At 38.6% G+C, this 19990-nt stretch overlaps 1 protein-coding gene across 3 annotated transcripts in view; it reads left to right on the forward strand.

The window, feature by feature from the left end:
* Positions 1-1296: 1296 nt before the first annotated feature.
* Positions 1297-19990, forward strand: part of LOC128885299 (potassium voltage-gated channel subfamily H member 8) — a 46709-nt gene continuing 28015 nt past the window's right edge. For 2 of the 3 annotated variants that reach the window (XM_054139283.1, XM_054139299.1), the window contains exons 1-2: positions 1297-1529; positions 4026-4136. In XM_054139283.1, coding sequence (XP_053995258.1) covers positions 4061-4136 — 76 coding nt within the window. In that variant the 5' untranslated portion in view covers positions 1297-1529; positions 4026-4060. Of the gene's footprint in view, positions 1530-3348; positions 4137-19990 lie in introns of those variants that run through there. The other variant, XM_054139290.1, reaches the window with a different exon arrangement.

Raw genomic sequence — 19990 nt, forward strand, 5'->3', positions numbered from 1 at the left:
AACGTGTTTCTCAACGTCACGTGTATCCAAGACAGCGTTGAAGTAAAAGCACGAACATGTCAATTGCTCGTCAGAAGAAACTTATTTAGAAAAATGATCAATCTTACTACCTCATGTTTCTTGAAAAAAAAAAAAAAAAACAACTGCTCTTTCATCATAGACAAAGTTATGATGCGACAAAGTGAAAATTGCACAGTGTCGAGAATATTAAGTCTACTTACTGTAGGTACAATCTATATACATCGTCGCAGAAAAGTTTTCAGCCACCATTCATCTTTAAAATAAGCGAAGCTACTCTGGTATACGCGCCAACGTTTCACGTAAAACATAAGCCCCACATTTGAATTAGATAATTCTTAGGTAAAGGATTTTTCAAAAGAGGCTTTAATGTCGTTTAACGTCCGCGACTACTCTGACGAGCGTATTTTTTTAATCAAAAATAAAATCTTATAAACGCCTTTTTTAAAACTCTTTATTTAAAAGGCTGCGTCCGGTTGATAGAGTCAAAGCGAAGGAAACTTTCATGAATGTTTAATAATAATATTACGCGTTTGTTTGAAATGAATTGCGTTTCCATGAATAGAATATACATCAAGCTTTCGGAATAATTATTTACGATTACGTTACGCGCGTGAAAATTGTATGGCGTTCTCATCTGTGACGAGTGCTGTACTGAGTGATGTTTCGAATAAAAAAATGTAACGAAAATTAGGTTGACGACTCAGAAGGCTGTTAACTTGACTCGACAATTTTACCTAAATTCCGATCATAAACGATACAAAATGATAAATATAAAGGCGCAAAATTAATTTCTTGCTGTATCTGAACTTTACGTAAATTACTTTAACTGCAGACAATCGTAAAAATATTCTCGAAACTGGAAAAATAAAAGATTACCCGATTCGTGGGATTTATACCTCGATCGCTTCATCCCTCATAGTGGCAAAAGTCAAAACGGTAGAGTGTCCGAATGTTGGAGTCACCTTGGTCATCGAAGACAGTGGCACCAACATGTTTGATCCTCGCTCGGAGTCTTGACCCTGTTTTACGGCGGGCGGTACACACGCGTTTGGGAATAATCAGCGCGCGTGCGTGCGAGGGTTACACGATTTTGCGCTGGTGTACTTATCAGAGTACACCCGCACACGTGCGTGCACGTACACGTCGGCACGAGTGTGTTCGCGTATACCTTCAACGGTTTACCACATGTTGCGCCTTGGTGCGCGGAGCGCAAGTCAGCCAGGAGCCCGGGCCATCAGGATAGAGAGAATCTCTCCCCTCGGCTCAGTCAGTTACGCGAGTACCAGCGAACGTTTCGCGCGTCTCTCCCTTATTTTTTCACGACCATGTCGCGATAAAAGCCTCGATATCACCGCAGACCGGGGACGAATTACGCGACGCTACACGCGAACGTGTTCAGTGCCGAATAGTGAAGCATCGAAATCGAAGGATAACAGGGAAATAGGTGTAGTGATCCCGACGATGCCTAAGATGCTCAGCCACTGAGGTGGAACTTTCTTTTCGATAAGGTTAGTAGGGGTGACTGACATTGCCATTCACTTTTAACGCTCGCGAGCTACTATCCCAGACACCACTGGCCATTTGTAATTTTCTTCGAAAAAAATCGTCGCTAATCGTGCAATAATACGGCGAGTAACGTGCTTCTTGCATCGTAGTCAGCTGAAACCCTCTGCCCGAGACTCTAACTGGTCCTTGGTCTCGCGAACCGGGTGATAATTAAATCGCAAACGTTGTTATATGGACGATAAACATACTTATCGACTGATTTCACGTACAAAATATTCTATAAATAATAGGTGAAATCAATCCAAATGTCGTGGTTAATTTTTCTGAATCGAGCAATCGCAAAGTGTCGTTTGGCAAACGTTGGTTTTGGAAAGGGTAAGGACCGTAACGAGTTTGTCCTGCAGCATATATCCTCTCCTCACACCTGTTACATTGCTAGAATCGCTATATGGTGCCAGAGATCTGTCTCGTGGAGTATGATACGTGGTTTTCGAATTCAACCGAGGAAACGAATTTTAGAAAGCTTCGCCGAAGCGTGCAATTTTGTTACGCCGCGATTTTTCCAATTTGCGGACAGAAACGAGCGACGATTAAAAAAGTGAACGTTAATACCTCAACGAGTCCCTCGTAGAAAACTGCGAGTTAATTGCGTTTGCTGATGCAGGTTTTAAAGGGAACCTTGCCGCGACCGCTAAACAGCTCAACAAATAAAAACGGAATCAAAGTCGTAATTGTTCCTTGCGTTGAATGCCGTCTTTTTTTCGGTGTTACGTATGCAGGTGCACATGAAATTTCCAAATGTAAAATGTTTCCTTGTTGTACGAGAGAGGGTTACCTTTTTATAAATCGAAGACATAATTGGTTCTGTTCGTGTTGAATGTTGTGCTCCTTTTGATGTTACGCATGGCCACTAGTAATTTAGTTTATAAATGTACATTTCCTCTTTATAAACAGAAAGATTTCCTACTTATAAACGAAAGGCAAAATTGTTCCCGTTTCGTTGAATGTGCTCTTTTTTGATATTACTCATGGGCTCCAGAAATTTAGTTTATAAATGTACAGCATCATCTCGTTGTTAACTATAATATTTCCTGTTTATAAACAGAAGACATAATCGTTTCCTCTCCTGTTGAACGCGTTCTTTCGACAAATTACGCATAGACACGGGTAATTTAGTTTACAAATGTACAGCATTTCCTCGACGTAAACAGAAATATTTATAAACGGAAGGCACAATTGTCCCGTCTAACGTTGAATGTGCTCTTTCTTTATATTCCATACGTGTACGGGTAATTTAATTTACAAATGTGCAACGTTTCCTCGTTGTAAACGACGATATATACCCTATTTATAAACCTAAGACTTATTATTAACGTTCAACCTCGTTCTATATTTTCTTTTCCGGTCGAACCCGTCGGATACTACTTTTTGTTTCTAAAATTAGCTGCACTTTTGTTGTTTTTCTTTTTTCAACGAAATTTGAGTGTAATATGTCGAATTAGCTCGTGCCCGAAACGGTGTTTCGTTCGCGTCAGAACAATAACGAGCACAGGTACGCTATAAATAGATTATACGGTTTAAAATTACTATTGTTTATACGTCGTACCGAAACAAAACACAATTATTGCATTGACAAATTAGTTTCAGCTGGAAATTGTTTCTTACACGGGCACAACAATTTCGACACACCGCGTATCAAACACAGGAATATTATGAATAAATTAATAAGATTTATAATCACCGTAATCAATTTATTTCATTTATTTACTCACGGCTTTGTTCGTCACGTTAAAACGTTAAACAATTATTCTCGACGAGGTTATTATTGAATCGCGTAAAACTCAAACGCGCAATAATAACGCGCGTCCAAGGATGCCCAGGGATGAAAGAAAAGTGTAAGTTCAGTTGGATTAATTCCAGAAATCAAGAATACCATTGAACAACGCGTGTAACAATAGAACTGTCCAATAATGAAAAAGCTATGAATACCGTCGGGTTCCAGGCATCCGTGCCTCCGTTTCTGTAAATAAATGCGCTTACTCGTCTCAACCCCGAAAAACTTGTGCATAAGGGGAAACGCAAGAATTGCAGGAAAAAAACATAGCACGCTCGATCGAGGTATTCGGCCGATTCACGAGCATGTTAAATTAAAACTCTCGGTTAAAAATAGACCCATCCGACTTTGCTTAGCCTGCAATCATCCATCACCGCAACTACCGTACTGCACGCAATCCTTTATTTTCATTGGACCACTGACCTACCTATCGAAGACTTAGACCTTTTTTTTTTTTTTTTTTTATTCTAATCCTGCATAAATTTCCCGATTTGAAGCACGCTTTACGCCCATCGTTTTGAATAACAAACGATACCAACTTTACTGTTATGTATACGTTATGCGATATCGCCATTGTGCAAGGAAACCCGTATCAAATGCATAAATAATGCAAGGATTCCTCGCATGCATTCGATTTGAATGAAATTTTCTTCGCATTTTACAGATTTCAGCGCCTGACAGCGCGGCGGGGCGGCCCCAATGCCGAGCAGGAAGGGCCTCCTCGCCCCACAGAATACTTTCTTAGATACTATCGCCACCCGTTTCGATGGAACCCGTGAGTACACCAAAGAAATTCTATTAATTCGTTCGTTTTTCCTTGATCACGATTAGCCATGTTTTCACCTGTGCAGCTTATGGCGCAGAAAGCAAACGTGACTGCCTTCAAAAATTATTATCGTTGTTAAACGTCATTTACTCGGTAATTTATTTACACATTCCCGGCCGGCAGATATTTTACGTTTCTAATACCGAGTAACGACGAAAACAATAAAATTCTGAAGCTGGATAAAAATTACAAAATATGTTCTGAAATATCAATGTTGCGAACGTGTAGTGTATAAAATGAAAGGATTCTCATAATTTGTTCACAACCAGGAATAGAATTTGAAGTGACGCGAATTCGCGTCAGCGGTCGCGAATGTGTCAAGCGCTATATGAGGGTGAAAATACAGTTCGGTACAAAAGGCTTTTGTAATCTGAAAAACATGCACTCACTGTCTTTATGGCAGGTCTTTATTTTATTGATGATTCGACTACTTGAATAGAAATATTTTAACAATCTTAAAATATAAATAACACAGCGTTAGCATTAAAATTAGAATGTGAACGATAAATATATTCCATTTCGGAACTATTACCCCCAATACATGTCTATCAGAACACAAATATATACAAATCACCCTTCGCCCGCGGCATCGCTCGCGTGCACGTCAGTTAAAAAAAAAAAAAAAAAAAAAAAAACGCCGTTGTAACGAGCCGTACTCGACAACCAGAGGGTAGGAAATAAATCCGTACACGTATGGCGGTAATTCGGTATGCGGTATGAATAATGTTTTACCCGGTTAATATATTTTTATACTGTGCACACGCTAATTACGCTTTTCGTACGTCCACTGATTACGGATAAAGAGAGTCCGCTCCAAAACGGATTATAATTTTCACTTCGTTTTTTAACAAGTTCACTTAATTTTTGTACATCTTCTCGGAATTGTGTCATTTAATATTATAAGAAAAATGAATTATGATAAATTATGAAATGCGAAATACGAATTATGCGATACGAAAGAAAAATTGGAGAAATACATTTTTGATCTCGGATGTCGCGAGACCAAATCAGAAATATCTAGAATTCGTAAAATCTATCTTTGGAGGTTTATTTATGTGAACAAATAAATGGAGATGTACGTAACGGAGCGAAATTGAGGGATGGAGTTAATACTGTCGTTATTAAAATCGAGCGTCTAATGGAGGTCATTTTAAGCAGAACATACGTGGAAACGCGGCTGGAAAAAGAGGTGTTGGAAACGCTATTTAACAGCCGATTATTCTGTCCCAGCCATTCTTCGAAGCGCGGCCAATTAATTCTCATTCAAGAATTCAAAACTGAAGTAATCGCGGATAAACTTTTCCGCTCGGTTGATCCGCGTCGGGCATAAATAAAACAGAGCATAGCCAATAAAATTCCGATCACGCCATAGCACCATCGAGCAGCTATCCCCGTAAACTTTCCAGGGTAGTAAAGGAACGGATCTCACCAACGCCGCTTTCGATTAGCCTCAATCCCGATATTCGCCGGCCACCCTCGTTTGCCCGTCTTCAGCTTGGAATTAGACGATTCGTCGATACGAAATGTCTTGGCTCCCTCGGTTTGTGAAGAAAAATACGATACGTATTGTTTGGTTATGCAGTTATGCGTAGTATTTTATATTAGATGGATGAAAAGAAAATTTCGTCTGTATCGATCAGGTTAATTATTGTTCTCGGAGGCTGTAGTTATGTTTGATTGTAGCTACAGCAAGGGTTTAGCAATCCCGAGGTATAGGGGAGCCAGTGGGTCCCAATAGGCTATTGACGTCCTCATTAGGGATATAAGGAACTCGTGTAACTTGACAGTAACACCTAATGTACCAGTCTTACATTTGTTCCTTCTTTGCATTCATTTAATTTCTGCTTTACGTTACTTTGCATTTGCATTTGCTTACATACCTCTCTTCATCATTCTCTGGCATCCCTAATGGGGATCCCTAATGGGGATGCCAGAGAGTGATGAAGAGAGGTATGTAAGCAAATACAAATGTAAGCAAGAATTAAATGAATGTAAAAGAGGAGCAAATGTAAGACTGGTACATTAGGTGTTATACGTCAAGTTATACGCTTCGCAGTCTTTAAAATAGTAGTAAGAAGCAGTAAGGTTCGTTATTTGATATTGTAAGAAATTTGTATAGAAACATGCTCGTGTTAAATATTATTTGAAAGCGCAGCTTTCGTTGTACATTTTTATAACAAATATTGTGCGTCTTTCATTACTGCGTACTCCGTGTAGGTTATTCAGTTGAAAATGAACAAGAAGCATAGTTTCATATTAGGTCAGTGTAAAAATAATTAAATTAAAAATGATAATAGTAAAAGTAATAACAATTTCATTCGTCACAATTCGTTTAACGGAACTATAACGTGAACACTCATTTCTAACGACTATCTTTCGGTTTCAACAAATAGGAAATTCGAACGATTTTCGTCCACCTATCGCGTGAAATTTCCCGAGTTTAACGTATGTTTAGCATCTCATTAGCACTTCCGCGACACAATGTCTAATACAACGATTCAAATGGTGGCACATGTTGCTGTTTACCAATCGCTCGATCAAGCTGCAAATTAATACCGAAGCGTCACCCGATACTTGCCCGTGCCCGTTGACGTCGGCCCGCTAATTCGTGTACCGATATTACCGGTGACGGAAACGTTAACAACGAGCGAAACCGAATTGTCTCAGGACCGATCAAGCTCTATGGTTGGATTCACGTCGAACATAATTGTGTCGGTTGACTGCACGTCCCACGCTGCTGAAACTGTTGCGCTGCAATTAAATAAATGTCCACCCGTGTCGATGGAAGAAAGCGTCGAACGTGTTACCAAAGCGTTCCATCTTCTTTTGTAATCGATCCAGATGCTGGCGATGGATTCATCTCCGCAAACATAAAAAAAAAAAAAAACAAACAAAAAATAAATACAGAAAAAAGAACAGAAGAAATTCACTACGAACAACCTCGAGAATTCAAATGATTATCTTAAATTTTACCTAATCGTTTTAAAAAAAAAGTGATCTCGCAAAAAAGGCGTTTAGATAGAAAAGGTCAAGAAACACCTGACTGGTATATATGCATGTATACATTTGACAGAACGCTTGGTAACTCTCGCGTAGAAACTTTATTTTCCAAATTTCATGTTTTTGGGATTTGGAGCCGCTGATCGCGCGAAGGCTGTTGCGTGACACACGCCGGATAAAAAGGCGAAACGAGTCCATCTTTTCGCTAATAATAACGCCTGGCTACCTTCCCTCGGGACGCCAACTCTGTTATCTTCAACCTTTCCCTTTTACACCGGAGACGTAGTTTCGGGGTTAACGGTGAAGGAAAAAAAAAAAAGTAATCTAAACTGTCGCCGACGCTTTAAGGCTATCCCATTTGTCCTCTCTCTATCTCTCTCGTTTTTTCGTTTCACGATAAAAGTGGCGAGGCGTAGGAACATGGCGGGAGCGCGAAGAACTGCATGTGAACGGCGCCGGGCGTTCGCGACAAACGTGAAACGTTTAACGAACCGCGACGCTACCCGCGTCCACCTATTTGACCATCGACACCCAAACAGCGTTTTTTTGTGGTCCAGCTTTTCCTTTATCTCTCTGTTCGCGCAGAATTTCAGACGCGACTCGAGGCGGGGATGAACGAAATCTAGATAAAAACTTGGCATAAAAAAGAAAAGATATAAGAAATATTTCATTTTTTATTAATTTTAAAAGGGATGATTTCCTTCTGAACGATGAAGCAAAAATTCCCTATCCGTAAGAATCGAAACGTCAAGGGACTCGTTCGATTTTATTCTTTCAAATAAACGTGGAATTTTGACTCTTCATTCGGAAACAAAATTGGCTCGATCGTGATTTCTACCGACGTGAATGTCAAATAATTTTCTACCATTTGTAACCAGCAGCCGTCCGTGAAATATTTCGCAAACGACAGATGAAAAATCAATTATTTTATCGAGCGAACGCCATGAACAAGATGCTAAACGTGTTTCAATCTTAAAAATTTCCATTTAATTTCCATTTCTTTTGACACTGCACCGAAGCATTACTAACAACTCATACCCATAATTAATCCATTCACTGCCAGGCTTTAAAGCGTTTTGCCTTAGGCGCCAAGATTTAATACAGATGTGTGACGTAGGTTATTATTTTTATAATAAGATGCGATATTAAATTTGTTGTTTGAGAAAGAAAATTTACGACCTTCTTTTGCGATAATAATGTTTCAGGATAGTTATTATATACTCTTTAAGAGTAGATTACTAAACACAAGAAACTTCACTCGAAACCAGCGTGTAGCTTTCGTACGTAAAAATCTCAAATATCAACCTTTTCTCGATTCGTTAACCGAGACGAACCTTTTAAACGACGAATTGGTACTTAAGATTCCACCGATACCAATAAAAACTTCGGTGCCTACAAACTGAGGAAAACTAATTACGAGAAATAGGCTACGGATCGTCGTCATCCACGTTGTAAGAGAGTTACAAGAAAGTTACGTCCTTGGAAAGTAATGGAATCGCATTTTTTTTTCTCCCCCCTCTTCGAAGAAGCTGACAAAATTGCATTTCTGTCGCGACCTAACTATAATCTCCGGCAGTGCATTTCGATTTAGTTGGGCGATATAAACCGAGGATATTTGCATTTAACGAGCTAACTTATTATATGCATTAAGATATGATGAATTTCGTCTGCTCGACACCTGTCTTGCGTAACGCTAGGAATTCTCCATTTCTTGCATCGCGACGGTTGCGCAACAGTTGGATTACCATTCGCGTAAGAAATAATCTCTTTAGTACGCCTTATTAAGACGATTAAACACTTAATTATAATATACACGTCGCGATGGGAACGTTTAATTTCTGTTCGTACACTTGCGGTCCTCTTCCGCTTAATGCTAAGGAGATATTCTGGTATCCAGATCCTCTTTCTTCGTATATACAATTACCTGTGGAAATAATGCCAAATGTACAGTCAACATAATCGCAAGATTAACATAAATATATCGTTAAAAGCTTCAAACTGTTGAATACAAAACTTTGAAGTTATTTTCATGTACCGAAATCGTCTTTCATTATAGATTGAATTACCTGTGAAAATAACGTCAAACGCATAGTCAACGTAATCGTAAGATTCAAGCAAACGAACTGTTAAAAGATTGATTGTTACGATAATTATCAGAAGATTGTTATTCGATAGTTAACGCTAACTGCCGGTGGTGGCGCCTGGAGGAATGTACAGGGAACAAACTTAAGAGGTGTGTGGAACAACTTGTGACTTTAGTTTGCCGATAATTTAAGCGATATCGAGGTGCCAACACCTGATCGAAGAAACTGTTGACCCGGCCAGTAAAATGAATCTCGACCTTAATGCCGTTGTCGCGAGAGTGCTCACTTTGAAGGAAATTAATTGATATATCAAGAATTAATTAATAAATTCTGTTGTTCAGGAACGTAGGTACGCTTTGAGAAAGTAAGCTTTGGAAAAGGTATGCTTTGCAAATTATCATTTGTGATGTATACAAAAAATTATAATTATAACGATACTATTCATTTTGATTAAGTACTTACTATTACAACATTTATTCAAAATTTATTGCCCCGTTATGATTAATGTTGTATCTTTAGAAATATTCTAGACAATAGATTAATCATTGCCTTCTGTAAACGAAGTTCGACGAACTTCTTCAAACGAGAATTGCCTGTTCCAGAAATTACCGATTCACGTTGTACGATTTCCCGTTAAATCGGCTCGCGTTATCGAAATACACCTTGAAACTCGGTTTGCTTTATCGCATGCAAACACGTGTTTGCATTAGTTGAAGTAACTCGGAGTGGTGATCGAGTACTTGCTTGTTTACCGCACTTTCGAGGCGATCGTATCGTTATAGTGCGACGTCTCACAGCTCTAACAAGATACCAAAACCCTAGAATTATGCGATTACGCTTGATCTTGGGGTTGCCTCGAGTAGTAGAGCAGTCTCCTTTGGTATCCTGTCGTGGAATATAGAAATTTCTGGCTTTCGTCTTGCGTACCGGTTAACTTGACGCGTTCGCGACTGCTGACGTGAATTCACGTCACTTTAAATTCCAGTAATTTAATCCGAATAGTCGATATCTTGTAATTTTTATCTTCGCTCTAACGATGCGAATTTCGCGATGTCCAGCTTCAGAATTGTATTATTTCAATCAGTACTCGGTGTTAAATAAAACTAGAGCTAGAATTCGAATATACTTAATTTACCATAAATTCAACACGAATCAATGCAATCGCGATACACGAATGCGCCCCATCTGCTACCTCGTTGAAATCGATGTACGGTACGGTAACGCAAAATTATGCGTGCTTCGAGTCATCGTTTTGCTAATTTCAAATTTCTGGAAACACAAGCTGTCGGGTTCTTTGCCCTCGGAAAGCAGACCGCATAAATGCATTTTCCCTCGAAACTATCGCAACCATGCCGTGAGATCCTATTCTCGTCGAGATGTTCTCTTGTTATGCGTGTTTCTCTAGAAGCTTCCTTTGTGTAATGAAGTCACATTACACTCCATCTGCACCTTACCGAACAACGGGTTGCGCGAATAACGTAACACTTTCCACCTGCGTAAAGTAATCAAAAGGCGGGATCGTTAACGGCCACGGCACAACGGGCTTGCATACACAACGACGGGAGTCTCGCGATTTCCGCGTAACAAGAAAACAGAGCAATTACGCGAACGCATAATTAATCCTTAGCCCCGAGTCAATTTTTCACGCCTGGTATCGATTCGTCTGTCCCCATTGCGCGAAACGTCGTCGAACGGGAAAGCGGGGGTGAAAAAAAAAAAAAAAAGTCAACCGACGTGTATTGGGACGCAGGTTCGCGACCTTTCCATTGTGAAACGCCCCGATTTTTGAGCGGAAGAAAAGGGAAATAATTGCTCGTTAACGACGCTCGAAGTACCTATCCCGGAGGATATTTTTGGCACTCTCTTTCTTTCTCCGAGCGTGTTTGGCGCGCCGCCAACTGGGGTAAAGGATGGTTGACGACTGTTCAAACACTCGTTTGTCTTTGCTGACCAAGACTCATGGAGGACCAATTGGAATATTCGTTTTAGCAGAGCTTTACACGTCTATCTGCGGTTTTTTTTATCGATTCCGTACAGCCCATATCGACACCCCCGAGGGGCAACGAGTCTCGCGGTATTGGGACAGCGATTAGCTCTGCACGGAATTTTTTGACTCGCCGCGCGCCGATGGGAGACACCCGCCAGTGTTTTCTATTTACCAGGGTATAACAAATCGGTGGTCAGGCTCGAATCGTACCGGCGATCTTGTTTTGCATATCGATCACGTGATACAAAATAAAGACAATCGGTGTATACACCGTCGCTCAAAAGCTTTCGGAGATCGTAAAACGTAAGTTTTTATGTCTGAATCAGTTATTGCTTGGAGTTCGGGTTTTCCAAAACAGGCTTTCAGGGTGGTCGTAATGGATACTTGAACGATACTAAACCCCCTTCGCGACATCGTCAAATTAATAAACCGTTACTTAATATGATACATAAGCTCTACATTTAAATTAGTTGTTGCTTATGTAAAGGATATTCCAAAAAGAGGCTTTAAGGTTTTGTGTTGTGAATATAAAATGTCAACGTAGTCCAGGTGGACACTTGTATCATAATAAATATTCCATTGGACAAGACGTTATAATTTATAATGAGAATTATAATTGTATTTGGGTTTAAATGTTTGAAAAATGCGTTGATACGATCTGTTGCTCGATAACAGAAAATTGCTGTCGCACGTCCGCAAAACATTATCTTTAACTAATCACAGTAGACAATTAATCACTGGAAGAAACGTACCCATTAAAGCAATCAATCTCAATAATTCGTGTTTCCTGTCGTAAAAGCAACTCGTAAACACGTTCTATTTTTCTAGAGATTGTTCGAGGTAGTGTTGTATCGTACGTCAGCACTGTTCTTCGTAGATGAAAGGGTAGAATTTTCAATGAAACAAGTGTGCGCGTGTACAAGAAGCTTTATTTGTGTAAAGATCAAAGGGTGCTTGAAACTTTTGAGCGACAGTGTACAAAGCGTATTCTAACATGCGAAATCTACTTCTGTGGTCGATCGAGGACACAAAAACAATGAAAAACCTATTTGAAGTTTTAAGCTGTATCGTTTGATCTGCATAGTGCTCGAAAGGCTTTCACATGTTTAAATCTCAGAATATTGCTGCAAGGTTTACGGATAAAAACATTAAGATCTCAAGTCTTAAAAAAGTACAGCTAACAAACTGTTAATTTGTTATGAAATCAAACTAGAACACGACTTTAACGAAAGATTAACAAGGTAATCTTATTTAAATTCCTTGAGTAATCAATTCAATTATCGGAAGAAGTTCCATTAGATTAATGCTTTTCAAACTGTGAGAGGGGAACGGCTTTCCATCCAAGAGAAACGAGAAGGAAAGTTGTTAATATGGAAAATGTGGATACTTTTAACAATTGTTTTATATTCATTCATTCATGCTTCGAGTTTAATATTTTAGACAGTTCACTGTAAATATTTCTAAGAAATTAAATAATCACATTTGTTAAAGTTCTCAAAAGTATATATATATATATATAATTGAACTACAATAACATTGGAAAAATAGTCAAATGGTGCACACGCTCGTACGAATTTCCCACGTGTTGCGATACACCTTGCGTAATTCACGACCGATCGATGCTCGAGTTTCGAGTTCATTTTCGAATATTTCTCGCGCCTTAATTCCCATGGAACTTTACTGCGTCGTCAAAACTTTATGGTGCGTGCAGAGATCTTTATTTCTCGGCGGAAAATCCAATTTCAATTTCTCACGCTGAAATTTCCTCGACTATAATACGGTTGACTCCAAACTTTAGTGCGTAGAGTCGCATTTCGCGAACTGCGTGCAACGAGAAAATTACTTCTCGTAGTATTTTATTTTTATTGAACGGTTCTTGTATACCAGGCCAAATTGGCGTCTATTTTGCAATTCAAAGGAAGTTCTTTATCTTTCACAAAATAATGTATATAAGGTCAATATGATTGTTATTAGGCGGACAAGAAAGTAACGTCGTTTCTTTTACATTAAATTCAAACAAATAAATTTATAATATTACTTTTTGGTCCCCATGATGTAAGAATGTATTCATCCTCTTTGCATTGTCTACAGAAAACGTTCAAGAATTTAGGCACTCAACATGGAAAATCGATCGGAAAAATATGTTAAAAATACATGAAAACCGAGCGATCATTCTATGGTTATCAATTTTGAATGCTACAATAACAGCAGTGGATAAAGGAACGCTGCATGTAATCAATTTTATGCAAGGAAGAATTTCTAACAGAAAAGTGTGAGAGTATCAAAGTATTCCATCGAAAATTTCACTTCTTCGTTCAGGTCTTTGAATACATCTACGTGCGTCATTAACAACGAGTTGGTAAATAACTTCCACGTAAAATAGCACCATAAGGCTAACGCTAGATCACCTTTCGATAACAAAAATAATTCTGAAACTGGCTAAATTTGAGAAAAAAAAAACCATCCAATAAGCTTCTAATCGCCACAGTAAGGAAAATCGAAAGAATTTAATTTAAAAGATGGAGCTATTTATTTAAATCGAATTAACATTGTCGACATCTAAATGTATTTTTGGCAAATATTTGAAAATTCTGTCGAACAGGTAAAAAGTGAATTCTACTCTCGAGGGTATGCCAAATATTTCCCCTCGTTCAAGGTGCCCGTAAAGTGTTCTTCTATCAAGAGAGGCAATGGGAAGTCGATGTTCGAGAAACGCTGATCTTGAGAATACGAATAGCTCGAAGCTGAAACGCCTTACTCGATATTACCGTGACAATGACCTACGGATTACATAGCTCTGAATTTTTAAAGACACTTCGCATCGAATAGGAACGTCCCCGTGTGCACGCAAAACTTCGATATAACTGGAAATAAAGCAAACTTCGCGCCGACGTCGTATTTCAATATCGAACCTAAGGGGATGCACGGCCCCTCTTAGTCGGCGCACATGAATTCTTGGCAATATTACCTCTAGCTTTATTATCGAGTCCGTCAACCCCAGACGGAGAATAGAATATTAATCTAATATCGGCGCCGCGAAAATCGACCTGATTCTAACTGGACGCACATTCGAGAACTCATCGCGGCTCGTTCGATCGTGACATCCATTCAGACACAGGTATAATATCCCATTTCGATGCATAAATAAGTACATGACGAATGTAGGAAATGTGGATAGTGTAGCCCCAACCCAATATACTCCCCTGCAATTTATCTAAAATTTCAATAGTAACGTACACAAATTTTTATACCCTCGTTTTACAATGATAACTGCTTACCTGACTCTGATACCTTTCTCATAATTGCAGTATCTTCAGTAATTACAAATTTGTAAATCGATATAGCAGTGCATATTCATATATAAATAAGGTTATAGCATAACTTGAAGATAAAAGTACACAAATTTTGTATACATACATTTTTAATTTAACAGTGCTTAACTATCTCTGATACCTTTTTGATAAGTTCAGTTTCTTCAGTTATTTCGAATTTGTAAATCGATATAGCAGTGCATATTCATATACGATAAGGATGTAACATAATTTAAAAGTACACAAATTTTGTGTACATACGTTTAAATTTAACAGTGATTACCACTTCCCTTTCTGCCCTGCCTTTTTGTCGAATCTAACACTTCTGTAAGCATCATTTTCCATATACCTGTGGAAGACAGAAGAAAATCCTCGTCAACGGACATTCAAATTTTTCAGTAATTATACCGATTCGTTCCATTTGTAGAACACCTTCCGATAGCTCTCGTTTGTACAAATAACTCGAGTCTCCGAACAGGTATCCGTGGCATCGACGAAATACAGAAAAATGGCCCTTATTTCGTGACCTTAATTCAACGTCATTAATTTCTTCTTAATGATCGATCAGAGCTCTCTTCTGTAATTGTTCTCCTTCAGCATCGTATCTGAGCGTATTCATACCGCGTTTCCTCTATTACGAGCAAGGATTGCGCATAATTCTAGCAAACGACAGAGGGTAGATAGATATCGTTCAGTGAATATGTATTATCTGCAATGATGAATAGGGCTACGCAGAGACCGAGCGTACCTATCTACGTTTGTGTCGTTCGCAAAGAATTTCGCCAAACAATGTAACGGATCTTCTCTTGATGCATGATTAATATCCGGCTCGTGTGTCTATTAAGCTGAGTAATCTGAGGGTCTGTGATGCTTTCCCGCCGCCGGGAGAACGGCGGGAACTTGAATGCTTTCGCAGCAGACCTATAGTTACGTTTGTGCCCGAAAGCATGTAAAACGGCCGAAAAGTGTCCGACACCTAATTGCGTGCATCTCGTCGTCGTATCTCTTTAAAGACCGAAACTTTGAAGTCGCGAAAACAAGCATTAATTCACTTCAAACGTCTCGACTCTTGAATTCGAGACGTCTGTTAAACGTTATAATTGCGACTGCTTTTCATTTACAACGTTGAATGGTGACTTGGAGCGATAATTACTTGGAGATTTGTATACGAAATTGAGAATTCTAACGACAAGTTTTAAACGAAAAGTCTGATGTTCTGATATCATAACTTTAAATAACTTCATTCAATTATACTTTGTAAAGAATTGAATGATATAATTGAATGGTATATTAAGTCTTTTTTGAAGTATAATTTAACGCGCATGATCCTTCAAGAACAAAAACTGTTTCTTCTTTGTTTTTGAGTGCTAGTTAAATGAAAATATAAACATTTGCTTATTTAACCGCTAGCACGAGGGTGCCCTGGAGCAACGCGGGCCATTCTTCAAAAATGAAAGCTGTTTACTTTGTGCTTTTGAATAGTAGTTAAATGAAAATATTTGTTCATTCGACCCCTAAAATAGAGGGTGCCTCGGGGGCTCGCGGTTGAAGCCTTGTTGGCCTCGTGGTAAATCCAGGCAGACACGAGGGCAAACAATTTCATGTTCCTTGAGCTCTGAGTATCTTCGAATTCGTGCTTCGTGCAATCTGGAAAGGATCCTACAAATGAAGTTTCGTGCAACTCATGCTAGGAAGGCACTTCGTTCCATGAAATAAAATAGCCCGCCGAGAGTGGCCAGACCGTAGCAGTGGATGTTGAGTGGCAACCAGGAGAAGAATAAGAGAGGTCAAGAAAACCCTTTGCTCTCGCCGAACGACCTATATTCCTCGCGGTTATCTTCCGACATTTGTTTGGTTCCATCTAGCTGGAAGAAATCGATAATTACGGCTACATACGATGATGGGAATACCGAACAATAATACCGAGGAAAAGCAGAGAGATTTAGAAAGAAGATGGTCTTGTCGAGAATCGTCTGATTTATCTGCGGCCGCCTCCGGGGAACAATCTCCCCTCTCCCCGCTGTGAAAAAGTAAAAAAGTCTTTCCACTCGGTCCGGCATTTTAGAGATTCTTCAATATTTTACAATATAAAATGCTATCGAGTACGAAGGAAGAGAGGTTTTTCTTTTTTTATAGGAACCAGGATAAACTCGAGCTGAAAAGGGATTATACAAATTTTTTAGTTCGATGAATGAGGGTTTTTGCAACAATTTTTAATTATCTTTTATGCAAGTACTCCGTGGAAATTATTTTTTCTTAATATTCTACACTATTTGATGACATTTTTACTATATTATGTTAACGAATTAAATATAAACATCAAAGAGCACTGTAAATCTTAATTTTGTCATAAATACATAAATGCATCTACATTATTTTTTTAAATTCCCTTTGTAATATAAATTCAAATAAATATGGTAGAATGCATAAATAAAGTTGTATACTGTATAAATATAAATATAACAGTTTCGTCTAACGGTACACATATAAAATTAATAAGAAAGAACCGTCACTAATCTTACAATTTTTATGCGACTGGTGGAGTTAATCGATTTGTGCAGCGAACGGCTCATATATCGAACGAAGAAAACAAGTGCACAACAAACAACAATAAAATACGAAATATATGTAGACCAACGGATGACGGGAAGAGCTCACGGATTGAACGAGATTTAAAGGGGCAGTAAACGGGAGAAATAAAGGAAAAAAGAGAATGCCGTCGTACGATCCGTTTCCCTCGAGTAGTAACGATCAAGGAAACGTCAGCCAGGAAATCGAAACGCACGATACGCCTCTATGTTCCGCGGCTAAATATTTCTCCTTGAGCTCGTCTAGCCGGGGATAGATTACGGCAACAGACTAAACGCGAACGTAGGAGGAACGAACGAAAATACGGTGAAATTGGAAGCAAGGCACAACTCAATATCTCTGACAGTTTCAAAGTTCCCAGTTGAACGCCAGGTCTCGGTTCGTATACATGGAATCGCTATACCTGTCACGACGTTTACGCGTATATTTAACAGTGATACAACCCCGATGCACTACCAACGAATTCATGACTGCATATCGCGCACAAGAGCGACCTCAAAACTTCTGCTAATAGTTGACGTTTCGCTGCAAATAAATGGCGTAACGACAAGCGGTCCGAGTCTCGCTTTTGTTGTTCGTTGCATACGCGGCGAGAGAGAGAGAGAGAGAGCCGATCACGCTGGGGAGCATTAATAACTTTAATAGTATTGTCGTGTCTGGTATCGAGAAGGGTCGAGAGTGAATAATCGCCCCTCCTCGGTAATTAAGGGCAAATTAGGTCGATACAGTTTCTTCACATCGGCGTTTCGGCGCATAACAGCTGGCTTTCTTATATCACATTATGCAAATTTATAATCGTCGAGTGAAAACTTGGACAGGCGGCTGAAAGATTGTTATTTAGATTAATCTACGTTTCTACGGTCATCATAGAGGTCATCCTCTTCGAATTTTGGAGAAATAAATTCAATATATACTAATTTATTTCTTGTTATTTTTTTTATTAGAAAGTATGTTTCAATCTAGGATCAATACGAGTTGACACAAATTTGAAATTTTAAGGCTTACTCTAAAATATAATATAATCCAGTGCACACAGAATTTTAACGCGTACAATAAATATAACGTCAATTGTTCTTTGCAAAAAGTCCTGTTACTTAAAAATAAAATAATTATAGTATCATTTCATGGAATACGTAGAACCTTCCACCCGATTTATTACAATTCGTCGACAAAGAAAGCGAAGTAAAATTGAATAAAGGTGGATATTTATTAATTTCGCTTAGTATCTGTATTTGTTATAGACGCTTCACATTGTTCATCATTGTACCAGAGAGTGTCTCCGAGTCGAAGGAATTAATTAATTAATTTTAAACGTCGTTCGAGGGCAAACATAGGAACCGTAAGCTCTGAAAGCGAACGCTGACAAAGTGCACCGGTGTCTGCGTGATTTCTCTACGCACCGAGAATTAATTGCATCGCAGCCTTATGCTATGGTAAATGCCATAAGCCTTACAAGCGGGTAGATGCGTGCCTCGTTTAGGAATTACGTTCAAAGTTTCGTCGGATACGTGACGTCGAATAAATACGAATGCGAACTAGCGCATAAATCGCGACGGTGTCCAATCGTTGTCAAAGCAATACAACTTACGTCTCACATAAATTGCGAGCTGTAATAACTCACGGGGATACTTTTTTTCTTTTTTTCTTTTTGATAGAATTTTTAATTTGACGTTACGGCGATACTTTACACATACATCTTCCACTCTTTCGTACGATATTACCCTTTGGCGATTTTTGAAATACCAAAAATATTTTTAATCTTCCTATACCTATATATTTCGTATGTATACAGAACTTCTTTTTTATTCTTTGAATAAATTATGTCAATTGTTACATGCATTTCTACATGTTTTATTATTTTTATTGACATTTATTGGTTGCTTTCCGATAACATTTTATAATTCTGTTCGCTGAACTCGAAACCAGGGACGGTACGTCGGATGCGATTCAACGAGGTCGTACTTTTGCTTTAATATTAGTTGCAAAACACGAGCGACCCAACCGTTGCGCAGTTTTTACAATTTTTGTTAGGTTAACTACGCGATATTCTCGTCGCGATGGAAATTGATATCGATTGCACGATACGACGGGACAAAAAGAAGTTTAAAAAATTCTCCTCGGCATAGTTAAAACTGTTGGAGCGATCTAAATACGGAAAGTAGGAGAACATCGACGGTACGAAAGGAAAGACCGCGGCAATTACGTCGAACGTTGAGTTTCGCCTCGTTTGATAAATCTGTTCCAATAAAAATTATACCATTTCCTCCCCCCCCTTTTTTTTTTTCGTTCAATGATTTCCGATGCGGAAATAAATGTATAATTTGATTCGAGAGCTTGTAGCAAACGTAAAATGCAACTGTATCGATTTCTATCCGGCGTTTCGTCTCTGAATTTAAATTCTCTTCGGGAAATAACATAATTTTACAGTAGCGATATAAACAGTTATCGAGAATCAATTAGAAAAATACAATAAATGTAATTGAATTCGTAAAAAGTTATCCACAGAATGTGCGAATCGAAACATGAAATATCTAAATAAGGAGAACGTAGAAAAAAGTATCTGTAACTGAAAACATAAATGATTCACCGAAATTTGAACGCCGATGTAGAAAAATTTCTTGGTAGAGTCATCGAAATTTATTTCGAATCTTATAACCTAAAGAACAGAAATACCAAATTATATTTCATCCAAAAGTAACCATGAAATTCTGTTTTAAACCAGAGTTGCACGGCTCGTAGAACATTCTCAATCCGATCCAATAACGTTGCATATTCCAATTCAAAAGGCGTGCTCAAAATCTCCCACGATCAACGTATCGAGTTTTCAAAAAG

Source organism: Hylaeus anthracinus, unplaced genomic scaffold (genome assembly GCF_026225885.1).
Source record: "Hylaeus anthracinus isolate JK02 unplaced genomic scaffold, UHH_iyHylAnth1.0_haploid 0, whole genome shotgun sequence".
Lineage (NCBI taxonomy): Eukaryota > Metazoa > Arthropoda > Insecta > Hymenoptera > Colletidae > Hylaeus > Hylaeus anthracinus.